This window comes from Saccostrea echinata, unplaced genomic scaffold (assembly GCF_033153115.1).
Source record: "Saccostrea echinata isolate AGI-Se365-2 ecotype Australia unplaced genomic scaffold, CSIRO_AGI_Sech_v1 ptg000066l, whole genome shotgun sequence".
Taxonomy (NCBI): domain Eukaryota; kingdom Metazoa; phylum Mollusca; class Bivalvia; order Ostreida; family Ostreidae; genus Saccostrea; species Saccostrea echinata.
Window position 1 is genome coordinate 680,389 of NW_026889815.1, and position 17,091 is coordinate 697,479.

Here is a 17,091-nt window from a genome sequence, read left to right on the forward strand (position 1 = left end):
ACAACCACCCTTTCTTTGTTTTCTTCTGTTTTAAGGAACAAATACTGCAAAATCACAGGATCCTGTGTGACTTAATTGTATTTTGAGAGATAACAGTAATTACAATAAAAATAGTAGAAAGTCAGCAACAAAACATAAACGAGAGACCTACTGTAGCTGATTCTAAGTAAGGAAATTTCACTTTCCTAAAATTCTATTTCGAGATGAAGAATTTAAAAGTTATGCATCTGGCCAACATCGAATTATTTTAGGATTTAAGACACATCTCTCGTTATGGAAAAAATATGTATTTTAAGAGAAATAAAGGAAGTTTCTGCACTTTTTTGGAAATCATCAAATATTTGCACCTGTGTTAATTATTTCGCTAATCATTATGAATATAATTGTTATATTTGTAAACATAATAGTAAAAATTACTATGAAATAAATAAGAAATTGTTCAGCATAACTTGTAAACATACATTTACATGTTCAGACACATCTCTCGTACTAATACCGAATGACATTATATTAAATGACATTGGAGAGAATGACATTGGAGAGAAGAAAATAAAACGTTTTAAAAGCAATTGAGTTCTTTCACTCTTCAACATCACTGTCCTCATCACTGTCTGATTCATCGATAATTTCGGGTAGATCTGATGCATCATTAACAGAGGTGCTCCAATTCCTGACACCTTTCACAGAATCGACTTCATGTCTCGCGTGCGCAAGAAACCACACGACACTGGTGATGTGGCCACACATTCCGACTACTCTGCTCCCCGCCTTACACTTACAAAACCAACCATCAATCACACCATCATTATAACTTATCCAGCACTGATAATTTCTAGCCGATATATGTCTACTCTGGATTTTAGCGGATAGTATTCCCTGTATATCATCGCTTACTAAAATCTCGTATTTACCTTCGATGTCCGTGTGTTCGTGTGTATATGATCGAGCCATACGAAGTTGGTATACCCCCAAAGTTAGCTCTCTTATACCATTTTCGTCATATTTTGGGAAATCTGGCGCACACTGTTCGGCGTCAACCTTTACCCAACGAACTGGCCTCTTGTCCAAACCCTCTTCCTCCACACGTTTCTGTAGTGCATTTTCTTTTCGGGAGAGATGAAGCATTTTTGCAGCAATTGACTGATCATCGGATGTGGTAGTGCACAGTGGTGGCCGATACCTATTACAAATGGCTGATACAATTCTGATATAATCCCCGATGAATGGTATCTGGGTGTTAGGTAGGGTCTTCTCCAGGTATTTCCATTGTTTCAGTCGAGCATTAGCAGCTTCCACAACCCATCTTACCTATGAATGAAAGCATATACATATAATCACAAAATAAAATATGGTTTCAGGTACATGAAGCAGTGCTAGAGGAATACACGTTTTTTGTTAAAAATAGGAGGGGGGGGGGGGATGGGATCGTCGACAACATCTAACATCAGTTTAAACCGATGTACATATAATAAAATTTCAGTTCTGTTATAAAATTTTTTGATCTTTTTTTTTTTTTATTTCATTTTATTTATTTATTTATTTATTTTTTGGTAGTTGTGGGGGGGGGGGGTATGTTATTGCTGTAATAATTAATATTTGATTCATCTACCTTTGTAACCACTCTAGAAATATTTGAATTATGGGTTCTCAGTTGTTTATCTCCCCTCTGTATGAATGACGGCATTTCCATTTGGATACCAAGATCTTCCAACACATCTCCAGTGTCCCTGAATCCCCTATCCACAACAAACACGTCATCTTCTTTTAACCAGGATTTCATTTCTTCAGTGTTGTGTAGAATCATGTGTTTTAGAATGCTAGCATCGTTATTTTTTGAATCCGCTAGATAGGGTCCAAGAACGGAAATTATGTAACCCGTAGTAGTTACAACCATCATGGGTTTAACGAGGGGCCTATGTTTGCGCATGCTGTAAGATCTTCTGGCAAAGGCGAAGTTAGAACTTTTCTGGATATACACGTAAGTTCCATCTAGAACTAATATTGCCGGATCTGCCGTAGCACTGTTCGTGAAAAGATCTCTAGCAAGTTGGCGGGTGTGGTTCTCAATCACTGCCTCCCGCGTGATGTGCTGAAAACCCCGATTTTGTGGTACAAAATCTGTCATCAGTGCTTTTCTTCCTGATTTAATAGCTCGTCTTATCTGTATAAAAGAATAAATGTGAAGTGATCCTTTTCACAAAATATCTAACGACTATGTATATACATATTATTTAACATATTTAGTTTATAAATAGGATAATGACTGCTTTTGCATAAAACAATAGATACAAAATTATGTAAAAACCTGATGCTTCGTCATGTTGAATAATACTCCCAGCAATTTGTTTGACATTGCTGTACGCAGTTTCACCAGGAGAATGGCAATGCATGTCCTCTTACTTCTTACTTTTGTTGAGTTGATACTGGTCACCGTTGACACAACATCTTCGAATTCACGACGAGTAAGTCCAGTTAGAATCTTGTAGTCGTCATCATCCATGTTGCCCTCATCATCAAAATCGAGCCTGGAATTGCGAAAAGCTATTTCCCGTAAGTCTTGAATGATGTTATATACTGCGGTTCTATTCAACATTACACCCTCACTGGTTTTAATATTTTCTATAGCTTTCTCCGAAAGGTTTCCATTTATTAAGTGACCTGTACAACACCTTGCTCCTGACGGAATTATGATTTCTCCTATGATAAGTACATGCAGGCGAGCTTGATTTGAAAGCGAAATAAGTTTAGGTCCTGGCTTTTTGCACACAAAACAATATCCATGACTTTTTGTTGAAGATGAGAAAGGTAATGCAACAGATGGCGGACTTGATATTTCTGTCAATTTAGTGCGTTTGGGAGATGTAAAAGATGGATCATTAGCCTCATCCTTATCACGTACAGGAATTGTACAAACCTCCCTTTTTCGAGAAATGTTTCGGCATTTATGACGGCACTTGTTGCACAGTACGTCTGATTCTGTTGCACCAACTGCAAATTTTTTTGACAGAATGTTTATATATCCCGACTGTACTGGACGACGTTCTTGTGGAGGTGGTCTTCCTCGACACAAAACACACGAATAATGTCTCCTGTCCATTCTGAAAAAAATGATCATGTATAATTATTTTCAGATATGTTATATATAGTGTAAAAAAAGTGTATTTTCTTCATCAAATACATAGTACATGTAACATGACATAGTAAGGAAAAAAAAAAAAACAAAACACGCATGCCGGATTCGAATCCACACCCTTATTACCGTACCATATCGTGTCGTACAATATTCGATACGGACTATTCACTACCTATATGCGAGCACGTTATTTAAGACCTACAAATGTATACAAACTCAAAATAAAGTAACAAGCTGAGTTTGAAACAGACAATATTCAATAAATATGCCGTCTAAATACTAGTTTTCTTTTTTATTATGCATGTATGTATTGTAAAGATTAAAAATAACACTAGGCTATCTAGCCATGGCGTCAAAGGTCCCGAAAGCTTATACAGCTGTTGTCACCGGTACTTGCAGACGATGTAAATATTAGAATGGCTAGCCTAATAATTTTTGCTAAAACATACAATATTTTTAATGTAAAAAATTAAATCATTATCTAAGTTTCAAGATTCAGTTCGTAACATTTCTCCCTCTTAGCTTTCGTCTGTTCACAAGGCTTTATCCGCCGTGTACGCGTGTGACGTACAATCGTCGGTTAAATAGTTGATCATATTCATGAAAACTGCACATATAAAAATTTTCACACATAGAAGTGATATGTATATATAATTTTTCCTCACCCGTAAGATCTTGATGTCGGTAAACCAGAATCCTGGTACATCTACTTCTGTTTACATTAACCCATGGTAACGAAAATGACGTCATTCAAACGACGAGATGAAAATTCCGGATAGTTTATATATGTTATTCAAAAAAAAAAAAAAAAAAAGAATACAGTTTGCCAAGACACTATTATAAGCTTTACTGAGCACTTAAATGATATACTGCTTTCAACTATCTTGAAATCACCGTACTGAGGATATAATTCGAGAGTTTATAACATCTTCTACCGACATGGCAACCGATATGATTAGATTTTACCATGTCCACAGTCCTCGCCCACGATGAAATTAAGACTGAATATGGATTTACACTTCATATTCATTCTGTCAAAATTTAATCGTGGGCGATCACTGTGGAGGTATTGAATTTTGACTTTTACTGGCTATTTTTTGTACAAATAATGGCAAATGAGTCAAGGATATTATCTTTTTGACAGTGCATATTGCGCATGCGTACTAGTGTTTTTTTTTAAATATATGTTTTGGTGTCTATGAGGGTTACTTTATTAAATAACAAAAAAGAAAGAGTTAAATAAACATATTCAATTTTTGGGAAAATCACCAGGCAAACTTTGGCTAAAACTGTACCTTGTTCTTTACATCTAAAAAATTCCCTAATTGGTCTTCATGCACAAAAAAAGTCATTTTTAGGCAATTAGATTTGTAAGTTTTGCATCACTCAATCAATGAATATAGAAAATACAATCACTTATTCCCTGTTTCAAACCAATTAACTTGTGCTCATGTGCACAAGGGAATTTGGGTAAAAAACTAAGTCCAAATTGATTGGACATTTTCAGGTTTCTTTAGAATTTCAGAAGGATTTCATGAAATCTTTGATGCACCCTTACTTGGCATTGGCAAAGTGATGAAGATGACACTAAACATTCAATAATCACTGTACATCATCAAAATATATCATCCAACATCATATGTCACATTGCGATAACAAGTAAATAGCTGCCATTTCCCTTGTTAAAGCCTGTACACCAAGTGAATTTCAAATCATTCCCAAAATGCATGAAACTCTTATGGCTATGAAATGAATATGATGATTTTAAAGTTTTAAAGTCCCTGATTTTTCTCTAATAATAAGAGTGGATCATCAATTTCTCATTTTCTGTCACAAATTTACATCTAAAAATTCACTAATTGCTCTTAATGCACAAAGTAAATCATTTTCAGGCAAGTGGATTAGTAAGTTTTGCATCACTCAATCAATGTATATAGAAAATACAATCACTTATTCCCTGTTTCAAACCAATTAACTTGTGCTCATGTGCACAAGGGAATTTGAAGGAAAAAACTGCGTCCAATTTAATTGAACATTTTCAGGTTTCTTTAGAATTTCAGATGGATTTCTTGAAATCTTTGATGCACCCTTACTTGGCATTGGCAATGTGATGAAGATGACACTTGACATTCAATAATCAATGTACATCATCAAAATTATTCTGGGATTTACTTTTATAAATTTCAACACTAGCATAATCCAAATGCTCACAAACATACAATAATACATTTGTGACTGATATATCTTCAATTTTAGCCAATCCCATGAATTTTTTTTTTGTAAACAAAACACTAGCAACTTGTTCCGACAAAGAGAGGTAATCAGCTAATAGCGTTTTTAGGTCAAAGTTGAAAAACTGGAAAATTCTCTATCTCGATGGAATGCATCAATTTCTATGATCTTTATTTAAATTTCAATTTGATACACTTGTCAAATCATGCCAATGTGCCTCTTTAATTATTTGTTATAATTGACAATATAAAATTATTGAACAGAGATTGATTCTTCTGCAAGATGGTCAGCTAGTGTTTTGTTTACATTGCATTCCAGAGCACGAACCTAATGACCTCTTCCAAGTTACTTCCTCTTTGACTGCGTACAAATCATGCACATGGAAGAAATACTGGCTATGCTTTTTTTTCAATCGTTCGGTTAATAAATCGAGAACATTGGGATTTCTAATAGCCTGCTTATATATAGTTTATTATTTCGTACGCAGCCTTAAGAATATTATAATACCTACTTATAAATGCAAGAACAGGTGCTCCCCTACATGTGATTATTATAATGATACAGTGTATTATCTTTCATAATAATTGATGGACTTTACTTGGCACTGTCCATTAAGTTAGACCAAAGGAAACTAGTTTTTGAATTAACAACTGTAGTTTTTCAATTGTAGGAGTCATCAAGTCACTGATTTATATCGATGAGTATGAACATTAACTTTTTTCAGTCTTATTTATAAGATGTATAAAATGTATATAAAAACTGATGGAAAAATATTTTAATTTCGTTGAATTCGGGTAATCTTCAATGTAAACAACAACAACAAATCACAACAAAAAAAATGTGGAATGAAGAACCAGTGAAGGATAAAAAATATTTTGTAAACAAAAGCATATATGTTAAGATCCTCTAACTCCAGATCAAATAATGTCAGAAACTTTTTCAAGCAGAAGTCCAATTTTAGGATGAGACATTATTGCAAAGTAGAGAAGAAATGTTAAACAGAAAAGGATATTTAGTTTTCAATATAGTGTGTAAAATTTGCAAAAAAAAAAAATCATGGGATTGGCTAAAATTGAAGATATATCAGTCACAAATGTATTATTGTATGTTTGTGAGCATTTGGATTATGCTAGTGTTGAAATTTATAAAAGTAAATCCCAGAATAATTTTGATGATGTACATTGATTATTGAATGTCAAGTGTCATCTTCATCACTTTGCCAATGCCAAGTAAGGCTGCATCAAAGATTTCATGAAATCCTTCTGAAATTCTAAAGAAACCTGAAAATGTTCAATTAATTTGGACTTAGTTTTTTTTCACCCAAATTCCCTTGTGCACATGAGCACAAGTTAATTGGTTTGAAACAGGGAATAAGTGATTGTATTTTCTATATACATTGATTGAGTGATGCAAAACTTACAAATCCAATTGCCTAAAAATGACTTATTTTGTGCATGAAGACCAATTAGGGAATTTTTTAGATGTAAATTTGTGACAGAATATGAGAAATTGATGATCCACTCTTATTATTAGAGAAAAATCAAGGACTTTAAATCATCATATTCATTTAATAGCCATAAGATTTTCATGCATTTTGGGAATGATTTGAAATTCACTAGGTGTACAGGCTTTAACAAGGGAAATGGCAGCTATTTACTTGTTATCGCAATGTGACATATGATGTTGGATGATATATTTTGATGATGTACAGTGATTATTGAATGTTTAGTGTCATCTTCATCACTTTGCCAATGCCAAGTAAAGGTGCATCAAGGATTTCATGAAATCCTTCTGAAATTCTAAAGAAACCTGAAAATGTTCAATTAATTTGGACTTAGTTTTTTTTCACCCAAATTCCCTTGTGCACATGAGCACAAGTTAATTGGTTTGAAACAGGGAATAAGTGATTGTATTTTCTATATACATTGATTGAGTGATGCAAAACTTACTAATCCACTTGCCTGAAAATGATTTACTTTGTGCATTAAGAGCAATTAGGGAATTTTTAGATGTAAATTTGTGACAGAAAATGAGAAATTGATGATCCACTCTTATTATTAGAGAAAAATCAGGGACTTTAAAACTTCATATCATCATATTCATTTCATAGCCATAAGATTTTCACGCATTTTGGGAATGATTTGAAATTCACTAGGTGTACAGGCTTCAACAAGGGAAATGGCAGCTATCTTCTTGTTATCGCTAGGTGACATATGATGTTGGATGATATATTTTGATGATGTACAGTGATTATTGAATGTTTAGTGTCATCTTCATCACTTTGCCAATGCCAAGTAAGAGTGCATCAAAGATTTCATGAAATCCTTCTGAAATTCTAAAGAAACCTGAAAATGTTCAATCAAATTGGACTTAGTTTTTTTTCACCCAAATTCCCTTGTGCACATCCTGTACGAAATTGTACGCCTGGTAATAACACGTAAACCAGGCGTCATACTCTGCAAAAACCAGGGGGATTTTGACTCAATACCATATAAATAAACCAGGCGTCAAATGAGAAGGAAACCAGGCGTAAAAAGAGGCGTAATATGCCAATTTTACGCCTCTTCAATAAACCAGGCGTAAAGGTTCTTAGTGTCCAGGCGTAAAAATGTCCAAGCGTAAAAAAGTCCAGGCGTACAATACACAATGATATATACAAAATACATTACATGTTTTGAAAACTAAGTATTTATTTTATCAAAACATCCATATCTTAGTATCAATTTAAATAACATTCAAAGACAGTTTTTCTTAACATTTTGATGGACAATAAAATGTAATACAAGTAAACTTTACATTAATAAATCTTCCCATTTAAGGAAAATTCAAAATTTGTATTATACAAAAATTTATAAATTATCTGGAAAATACCAATCTCTGATAACTTTGTATTACAGCAAAGATGCTTATAATGAATTCATGGTTATAGTGATTTTCATTTCCTTAAATTTTAGAATATTGCTGTGAACTTAATGAATATAATGAACTACGTCTAATCAAAATTGTTCATTCCTTGTACCTCGCAATAAATGTGTTTTACATTAGCTTATCTTGTATCGTGCACTGAGCTCTCCTTAGCATTCTCATATTTTTCTTTCCTCTGTTCCTTTTTAAATTTTTGTCCTGCAATGAGACTTGCTCTGTGATGGCATTGTTCAGTTCTTGGTTCACTTTTTTTTTCATTTTCTCCACACCACTTAAGGGTATAACCTGAAGGAAAATTGTAGCCATGCTTTAAAGTCGGTCTGAAATCACATGCATTATGTCCAACGAGATCAGTATTTACAATAAGAGAAAAAAAATGTTGTATTACATAATGGGTTGACAGGAAAACAAACAGACAGACCAAACACTATATATCCCCAATCCTTCAATTGGGGGCATGAAAATCTTACCCCTTCAGATATTCCAGGGGGTGAAATATCCTGGTCATTCTCCCTTGGTTTTTCTGAAGAGGGAGGATTTGGTCACAGGAGGCCTGCTTCTTGATTATCTGGATGATAGGAATATAAATATATTACAGCCGTGCATATAGTTAAATATATCAAATATTGAATGTGTATTTTACTATCACACAAATACTTTATTTAGGTTTTTATTTTTTATTATTATCTAACCTCAACACAATCCCCCATGGGATGAAATGCTAATATCTACTACCACTACCAATGAAAGGATGTTGGTAGTAGAGTGTTTTCTCAAGGGAGGAGTTTTGTGACTTGGTATTTTCTTTTCCCTTGGGACTTAGCTCCTGTTTCTTCTCTCTTGTATCCTCAGTGATTTTCTTCTTATTTGGGATAAACTCTTCATCATGTTCCTTAATTTCTTTTATTTTGTCTGTTGGAGCCCTTGTTCTCTTCCCATTTGCTTTCTCTGTGTTTAGATTGAGAAATTAAACAGTCTCTCTGGAACATCTTTAGCTTTCTCCTGCACGTTTCCTAATAATTTGCTGCATGCCGAATAGCAAACTTTGTTAGCTCCTCTTCATCATCTACAAATACACAATCAGATAACAAAATTATCACCAAGAAATGTGGGCTTTGTGCATATCTGAGCTTGACCCCCCCCCCTTTAAGAAACACAAAACAGACCCCTTGTAAGTCAGTAGGAAGGAACGAATATACAAGAAAGTTAATGAGTGAATATATATATATATATATATATATATATATATATATATATATATATATATATATATATATATATATATATATATAATTGGTTATGAAAAGTTTCCGATCCACCTATGCATTGTAGCAACCCATTAAACATCACCTTAACCATGTTAACATGGTCAGCTTATCAGGAAGTGCACTCTATTTGTTATCAGGAGAGCTTTTGATTAAAATTACTGTAAATATTTTGTTTAGTAAAATTTTTAAGACAGCCACCGTGTGGCAAATTTATAATTCATACCATCATACCATGTTTTGATCCATGCGACTTTATATTCCCTCATCTTGAACCCGACTTTTTTCAAAAAAAAGAAAAGGTGGGAAATGCCTCGTATATTTTTTGTTTTGTATATTTTTTTTTTCGAAATGTTAAATACTAAAAATGATAATTATGCGATAGAAAGATAATTTTTTTTAAAAAAAGCATGGAGTATACAACAGCAGTAGTTTACAAATACGACAGGTCTCCATACGTAAACAAACACGCATGTTACATGTAATCTAATCATTAACAAATTAACCATGTTAACAGAATGATTTTAAAAGCACATTTCTTAAATTTTTATAAATAATACTATATGGTATATTTCAAAGTGTTAACCTCGCTGGAGTATGAAAATCTTAAAAATTCTTACCATGAACATTGATGATGGGGCCATGAATTATGGTATCTCACTTCGAATTCCGTCCTTATTGTCAACGTTTTGTGTTTTTCTCCCACAAAAGTCAAACTGCAATCCTCATCGAAGTATTTTCACTTTCAAGTAAAATCAAGTTGTCAGAAACAAGTTGAAATCGGCAGGGCAATGTTTCTTTCAATGCAACAGAATTTGAAATGACCATGCGGGCGGGATTTTGATAGCGTGGGGTATCAAGTTTCTGCAGCCCCGGTTCGAAGATGCTCTACTGTTGAGGTTTACGACGGGATCGATACAAAAGCTATTACAAGCTTTTCCCCAAAAACATCCCTCAAAATAATAAAATGCGTTCTTTTAGTATTAATTTGTCGCATTTTTTTAAAGATGCAAAATCAATGTATAGATCAATAAATTTCACTGAGATCATTTTGTAAGGCGATTCCCCTTGGCCTCTGAGAAAACACCTTAGTTTACAGTTGTTCTCGGCACATTGGAAAATCATGGAATAACCAAACAAAATAAAAGAAGCTTCCTTACGGAAAGCGTTTGTAAAATTTAGCAAATTTCAGCTCAAGTTAATTTATGGAACGATGGAGATTTAAAATATGAGATGTATTACAAGTTACAGAATTTGTGATCGAAATGTGTAGAATTGGTCGAGACATAAATAACCAGAACAGGAATCCTTGATTGCGAGAAAACCGTAGACGATTCTAGTAAACTGTTATCGGTAAGTATTTTACAGTTTTTTTAAACATTAAAAAAACGATCGACTTACATATATCGGGATCGACAATCAAATTAATAGAATGTTACTTCCGTTTTACAGATTGCAACCCGGATTCGTTTGTTCATTCAAAACTGCGTTTGACCTCTAAAAAGGTCTAAATCTATTTCTCCGGATAACTATTTAACACTGAAACATTTAATCCAATTTATCCGGATAAAAAGTTTTAGACTTTTTTATAGGTCAACCGGGTTCAAACGCAGTTTTGAATGAATAAACGAATCCGGTGACACAGATATCGCAAGTAAGTGTTCTACCGTGATGAATGTTTTTGAAGTCAGCAGAATTGGTATTTTTAATTGCATTTCCATTGCAAAACAACATCTGTGCATCCAAAATATGTCTATGATAATGCATCAATCCTAAAACACCGATCGAAGTGGGACCCGGTTTTGGTTCTTCATTTAGTCAATTTCTGAACTGCTTTTATTAGGCCTTTCGTAGAGAAGTTGAGGGGGAGTATTAAAACGAGCCATCAACTTCTCAATAGAGAATAGACGATTTGTTGAGTAACATGGCAACATTTAAGAAACAAAGAACCCTAACTGCCAACAAAAAGATAGTTACATAAAATTTAGTGATGAGGATTTTTCTGATAATGAAGAGGAAGTATTATCTTTTCTGATTTATCTGATGAAGAGGAATACATTTTGGATGATATCACTGAAGAAATTGCAATGTTACGGAGCATGATGATCAAGACTTCCAACTTCATTCTTTGCTCTGTAACATCCGTGTTTCAATAAGAGTATATTCATGTTAGTGCTTGCTGTGATTTGCACCAATAATAGATGATGAACCCAACAACTTTTGAACATAATTTCAGATGTGATGCTAGCAGAAAACATTTTATATACCATTTGACATATATGCATCTAACAGTTGTCCAAAAAACAAAAACAAAAACAAAAAAAAAAAAAAAAAAAAAAAACTAAGGAATCTTTGTGACGGTGTTTACCACTTTTATTGTCATCGTTGTTTGAGGGCCATATAAAATGTTGATTGTGTCATCTGTCTAAAGGAATTTTGTCAAACACCATTCAAGAAACCAAAAACTTCTTTCTGGAAATACCTGTTATAAATCTACTCCACAATCGATTATTTTTCAAGATGGATTTTTTAAAGCAAAATGCAAGTTGGAGTGGTTTAACAGAAATATAGCTGGTGGAACTTATAAGGACATCTGTGATGGGACTGTAATTTCAGCTAGAAATTATCTTAGCTCAACAATGATGTTGGGAAGGACAAACACAAATGCTGAAATATTTTTCTTAAAGTTTTCTAATCTATAAAGTATTTCACTGTAAATATTGCCAATGGATTTATTGTTAACAAAAGAAAAGTGAAATATAATGTTTTGCCTACATCGTACCTCTTCTTATTTTTTCTAAGACCAACATTACGCCTCACCAATTTTTCTAAGTCCAACATTACGCCTCACCAATTTTTCTAAGTCCAATATTACGCATTACCAATTTTACTAAGTTCAGCATTACGCCTGGTTTTAAGAAGTTACGCTTGATACAAGAATTACGCCTGGCCCAAGAGGCGGAAAATGACACGTATTCCGTGTGTGCAAAGAGCAGGAATACGTGTCCTGCTCATGTACGCCTGGTAAAGACATGTAATTCTGAATTCCGTCTAGAAACCAGCTGGTTTCCATGTCTCATCCAGCTGGTTTACGCCTCACTTGTTCGTACGGGATGAGCACAAGCTAATTGGTTTGAAACAGGGAATAAGTGATTGTATTTTCTATATACATTGATTGAGTGATGCAACACTTAGTATTCCAATTGCCTAAAAATGACTTATTTTGTGCATGAAGACCAATTAGGGATTTTTTTAGATGTAAATTTGTAACAGAAAATGAGCAATTCATGATCCACTCTTATTATTAGGGAAAAATAGGTGACTTTATAACTTTAAAATCATCATATTCATTTCATAGCCATAAGATTTTCATGCATTTTGGGAATAATTTGAAATTCACTAGGTGTACAGGCTTTAACAAGGGAAATGGCAGCTATTTACTTGTTATCGCAATGTGACATATGGTGTTGGATGATATATTTTGATGATGTACAATGATTATTGAATGTTTAGTGTCATCTTCATCACTTTGCCAATGCCAAGTAAAGGTGCATCAAATATTTCATGAAATCCTTCTGGAATTCTAAAGAAACCTGAAAATGTTCAATCAAATTGGACTTAGTTTTTTTCACCCAAATTCCCTTGTGCACATGAGCACAAGCTAATTGGTTTGAAACAGGGAATAAGTGATTGTATTTTCTATATACATTGATTGAGTGATGCAAAACTTACAAATCTAATTGCCTAAAAATGACTTATTTTGTGCATGAAGACCAATTAGGGAATTTTTTCATGTAAATTTGTGACAGAATATGAGAAATTGATGATCCACTCTTATTATTAGAGAAAAATCAGGGACTTAAAAACTATAAAATCATCATATTCATTTCATAGCCATAAGATTTTCATGCATTTTGGGAATAATTTGAAATTCACTAGGTGTACAGGCTTCAACAAGGGAAATGGCAGCTATCTTCTTGTTATCGCAATGTGACATATGATGTTGGATGATATATTTTGATGATGTACAGTGATTATTGAATGTTTAGTGTCATCTTCATCACTTTGCCAATGCCAAGTAAAGGTGCATCAAGGATTTCATGAAATCCTTCTCAAATTCTAAAGAAACCTGAAAATGTTCAATTAATTTGGACTTAGTTTTTTTTCACCCAAATTCCCTTGTGCACATGAGCACAAGCTAATTGGTTTGAAACAGGGAATAAGTGATTGTATTTTCTATATACATTGATTGGGTGATGCAAAACTTACAACTCCAATTGCCTAAAAATGACTTACAAATCTAATTGCCTAAAAATGACTTTTTTGTGCATGAAGACCAATTAGGGAATTTTTTAGATGTAAATTTGTGACAGAATATGAGAAATTGATGATCCATTCTTATTATTAGCGAAGAATCAGGGACCTTAAAACTTTAAAATCATCATATTCATTTCATAGCCATAAGATTTTCATGCATTTTGGGAATGATTTGAAATTCACTAGGTGTACAGGCTTTAACAAGGGAAATGGCAGCTATTTACTTGTTATCGCAATGTGACATATGATGTTGGATGATATATTTTGATGATGTACAGTGATTATTGAATGTTTAGTGTCATCTTCATCACTTTGTCAATGCCAAGTAAGGGTGCATCAAAGATTTCTTGAAATCCTTCTCAAATTCTAAAGAAACCTGAAAATGTTCAATCAAATTGGACTTAGTTTTTTTCACCCAAATTCCCTTGTGCACATGAGCACAAGCTAATTGGTTTGAAACAGGGAATAAGTGATTGTATTTTCTGTATACATTGATTGAGTGATGCAAAACTTACAAATCTAATTACCTAAAAATGACTTATTTTGTGCATGAAGAGCAATTAGGGAATTTTTTCATGTAAATTTGTGACAGAATATGACAATTATTTGTAATGAAAAACTAAGAAGAGAAATGTAGGGCAACCTTTTCTCCTATCCATAAAATAATATTGTCAAATTTTGAGTTTTATTATTTTTCAATAAGTGTTTTATGTTCCTTTTTCTTCTTAATTTAAATTTTTAAAGAATACATCGTCTTCAGTTAGTTTGGGACAGTACAATTTGGGACCATTTCCTGTATGTTCGTATTGATTAAGGTTCGAGTTGCATTACCATTTTTCTCACAATTTTGTATTCAAAAATTATATGTATTGATTAAATAAATCAATACTCTATTATCATCAGAAGCCTTTCACCAAATACGTATGAGGAAATACCAAATTTCAACATTATTTTTCATAAAGAACGTCTATTTATTATTCGCACTGATATGTATGTAGGCAGCAGCATTGAACAAACAGCCTACCCAATGGAAATCCAATACGAGAAAAAAAGGTTAAAAATTTTAAATTATGCCTTCATTCTAGGAATTGTTCAATGGACTCCTAATAAATATTTCAACTGCACAGAGATCTAAAACTAAATATGACTGTTGTCAGAACAATCAGTGTCAGGGTATATTTTTCCTTATTTAGGAAATTATACTTGTTTCATGTGACTGTGAAGTATTTATATTTATGGTAATGATTTACCTTAACACCAGTATAACATCAAGCAAGTATGGCTTTCTTTCTATACATTCTTGCTTAAAAAATTTAAGCCAATAAACAAGATGAGTTTGTATGCTTTTCAGAAGTTTAATAAATCGCCATGATCGTATAGTTTTTAATATAATTCCTGAAATGTCATTAAAAGAAAAAAAATCACCAAGTATTTAAAAGACGTTTACAGGTAAATAGTCCATACAAATGAAAGAATTATGCAGTAACCGTATTAAAAAATAACGCATCAGGATTAAACTTTGTATTACGAAATGTAGACTTAACAGTGCATCACACAGGATATTTATTTGTCCGTTGGTAGTAAAGAATGGACAAGCATCAAGTTAAAGATTAATTGATGGGGTCAATGTAGGAAAGCTGTCTTAATCATTTCTGTTAGAGCATCTTTGATCAAGCATATGTCATCTATATTTCTTTGGAATTGGGCAAAAGAATTAAAGATCTGGTCTCTAGCTTTCTTAATTGCAACTTAAAGTATTAATTTGGTACAAACTTATCAAAACTAATTTATAATATAAAATGATATTTTTATTTTATTTTTGATACATCTCAACAAACAAATTGCAGAAAGTCGCGTCTCATACAGATGACAGATGGTTGAAATTAAGTTTTACAGTCTAATGAAAAACAATATAATGATTAGTATTTTTGATATTTTTTAGACGTGGCTTCGTTCACCATGCATTTAGAAATACATTGTGCAATTAAATTTTGACCGTGAATGTTAAATATACCATGCGTATTTTTATTTTTTAACATGCACAGTTTTTGGCTGGAACAACAATTCTTTTAGGTCACATATGCCAAAGCATCTAGCGAGCTTTTCAGATTTAAATTTGTTTTCTATTGTCGTTGTAATTTATTCATAATGTCGTCTTCTTCAAAACCATCGAACTAATGCCAACCATACTTGGCACAAAGCACAATAGGGCTAGGGGGTTTCAAGTCTGTTCAAATGAATTAACGCACCCTCTGTAGAAGAAGTTAAGAAAAGGCAAAAGGGGGTGGATGTTATCAAAAAAATTCTCAAGAATTTATTGGATAGAAAAGATTAAACTTGTGTTTAAGATTATTGACTTCATATAAATTCAAGTTTGTTGATAGTAGGGTTCCATTTGGGTCTGGTGTGGGCTACAGTAGTGGAGCATTATTTTTAACGTTATAATGTATTGAAATCTGTTTGAAAAATTTCTTCTCAACAAGATTAAGGTTATAATAAGTGATGTTAATATGCAAGCAAACTCAGCTAATGCATGTTAAAGTTTGTTGAAATGATCATGGTACAGGTAGTTCAGGTTCACATTCATTAAAATCATTGCATCGGCGATGGGTTGAGTTCGTAAGCGGGGATCAAATGTTTGCAAGGAAATACAGAGGAGGAAATGTACGAATATTTTCAAGATAAGCAGGGGCGTGATAAATGGTATTCATATATAAGCTTCCTCAAATAGTGCACTTTCATTTTTAATTCATATTATGGTCTCCGGGGGTTAGGGGATCAACTTTTTAGATTCAGATATATGGGGAAAATCTTTAAAATTCGTCCTCTACAGAACCGAAAGACCTAGATTATTCATATCAATATGCAGAAATCCTAAGGTAGTTCTAATTCAAATCTATTCAAATCATAGTCCCTGGGGATAAGGTAAAGTCTCATTAAGGAAATAAGAATTCGCATTTGAATGCACAGGATTTTTTTTTGAAATTCGTTAAAGAGTAGCAGAGCAACACTTAAATGTATTGATTTGCAATATTAGAAAGTTGTGTGGATTCTGTTTTAAACCGGGTTTTTAGTAGGAAAAATCCGGATTTGAAATGATGAAAATGGGGCGACTGTCAAATATTCGGATTACTCCTACAATTTTCAAGATATGAACATTTTTTTCTGTATAGATCATTTATACATGTACATATATCAGAGATGTGCATATTACATGAA

The 17,091-nt window shown here is 33.0% G+C and overlaps 1 protein-coding gene across 1 annotated transcript; it reads right to left on the reverse strand.

The window, feature by feature from the left end:
* Positions 1-579: 579 nt before the first annotated feature.
* Positions 580-9,824, reverse strand: LOC133176122 (uncharacterized). Its single transcript, XM_061311285.1, has 7 exons — positions 9,782-9,824; positions 9,026-9,238; positions 8,761-8,813; positions 8,406-8,575; positions 2,408-3,098; positions 1,610-2,161; positions 580-1,308 (listed from the first exon to the last, which is right to left on the reverse strand). The coding sequence occupies exons 1-7, from the start codon at positions 9,822-9,824 to the stop codon at positions 580-582; spliced, it is 2,451 nt and encodes an 816-aa protein (XP_061167269.1).
* Positions 9,825-17,091: the final 7,267 nt, after the last annotated feature.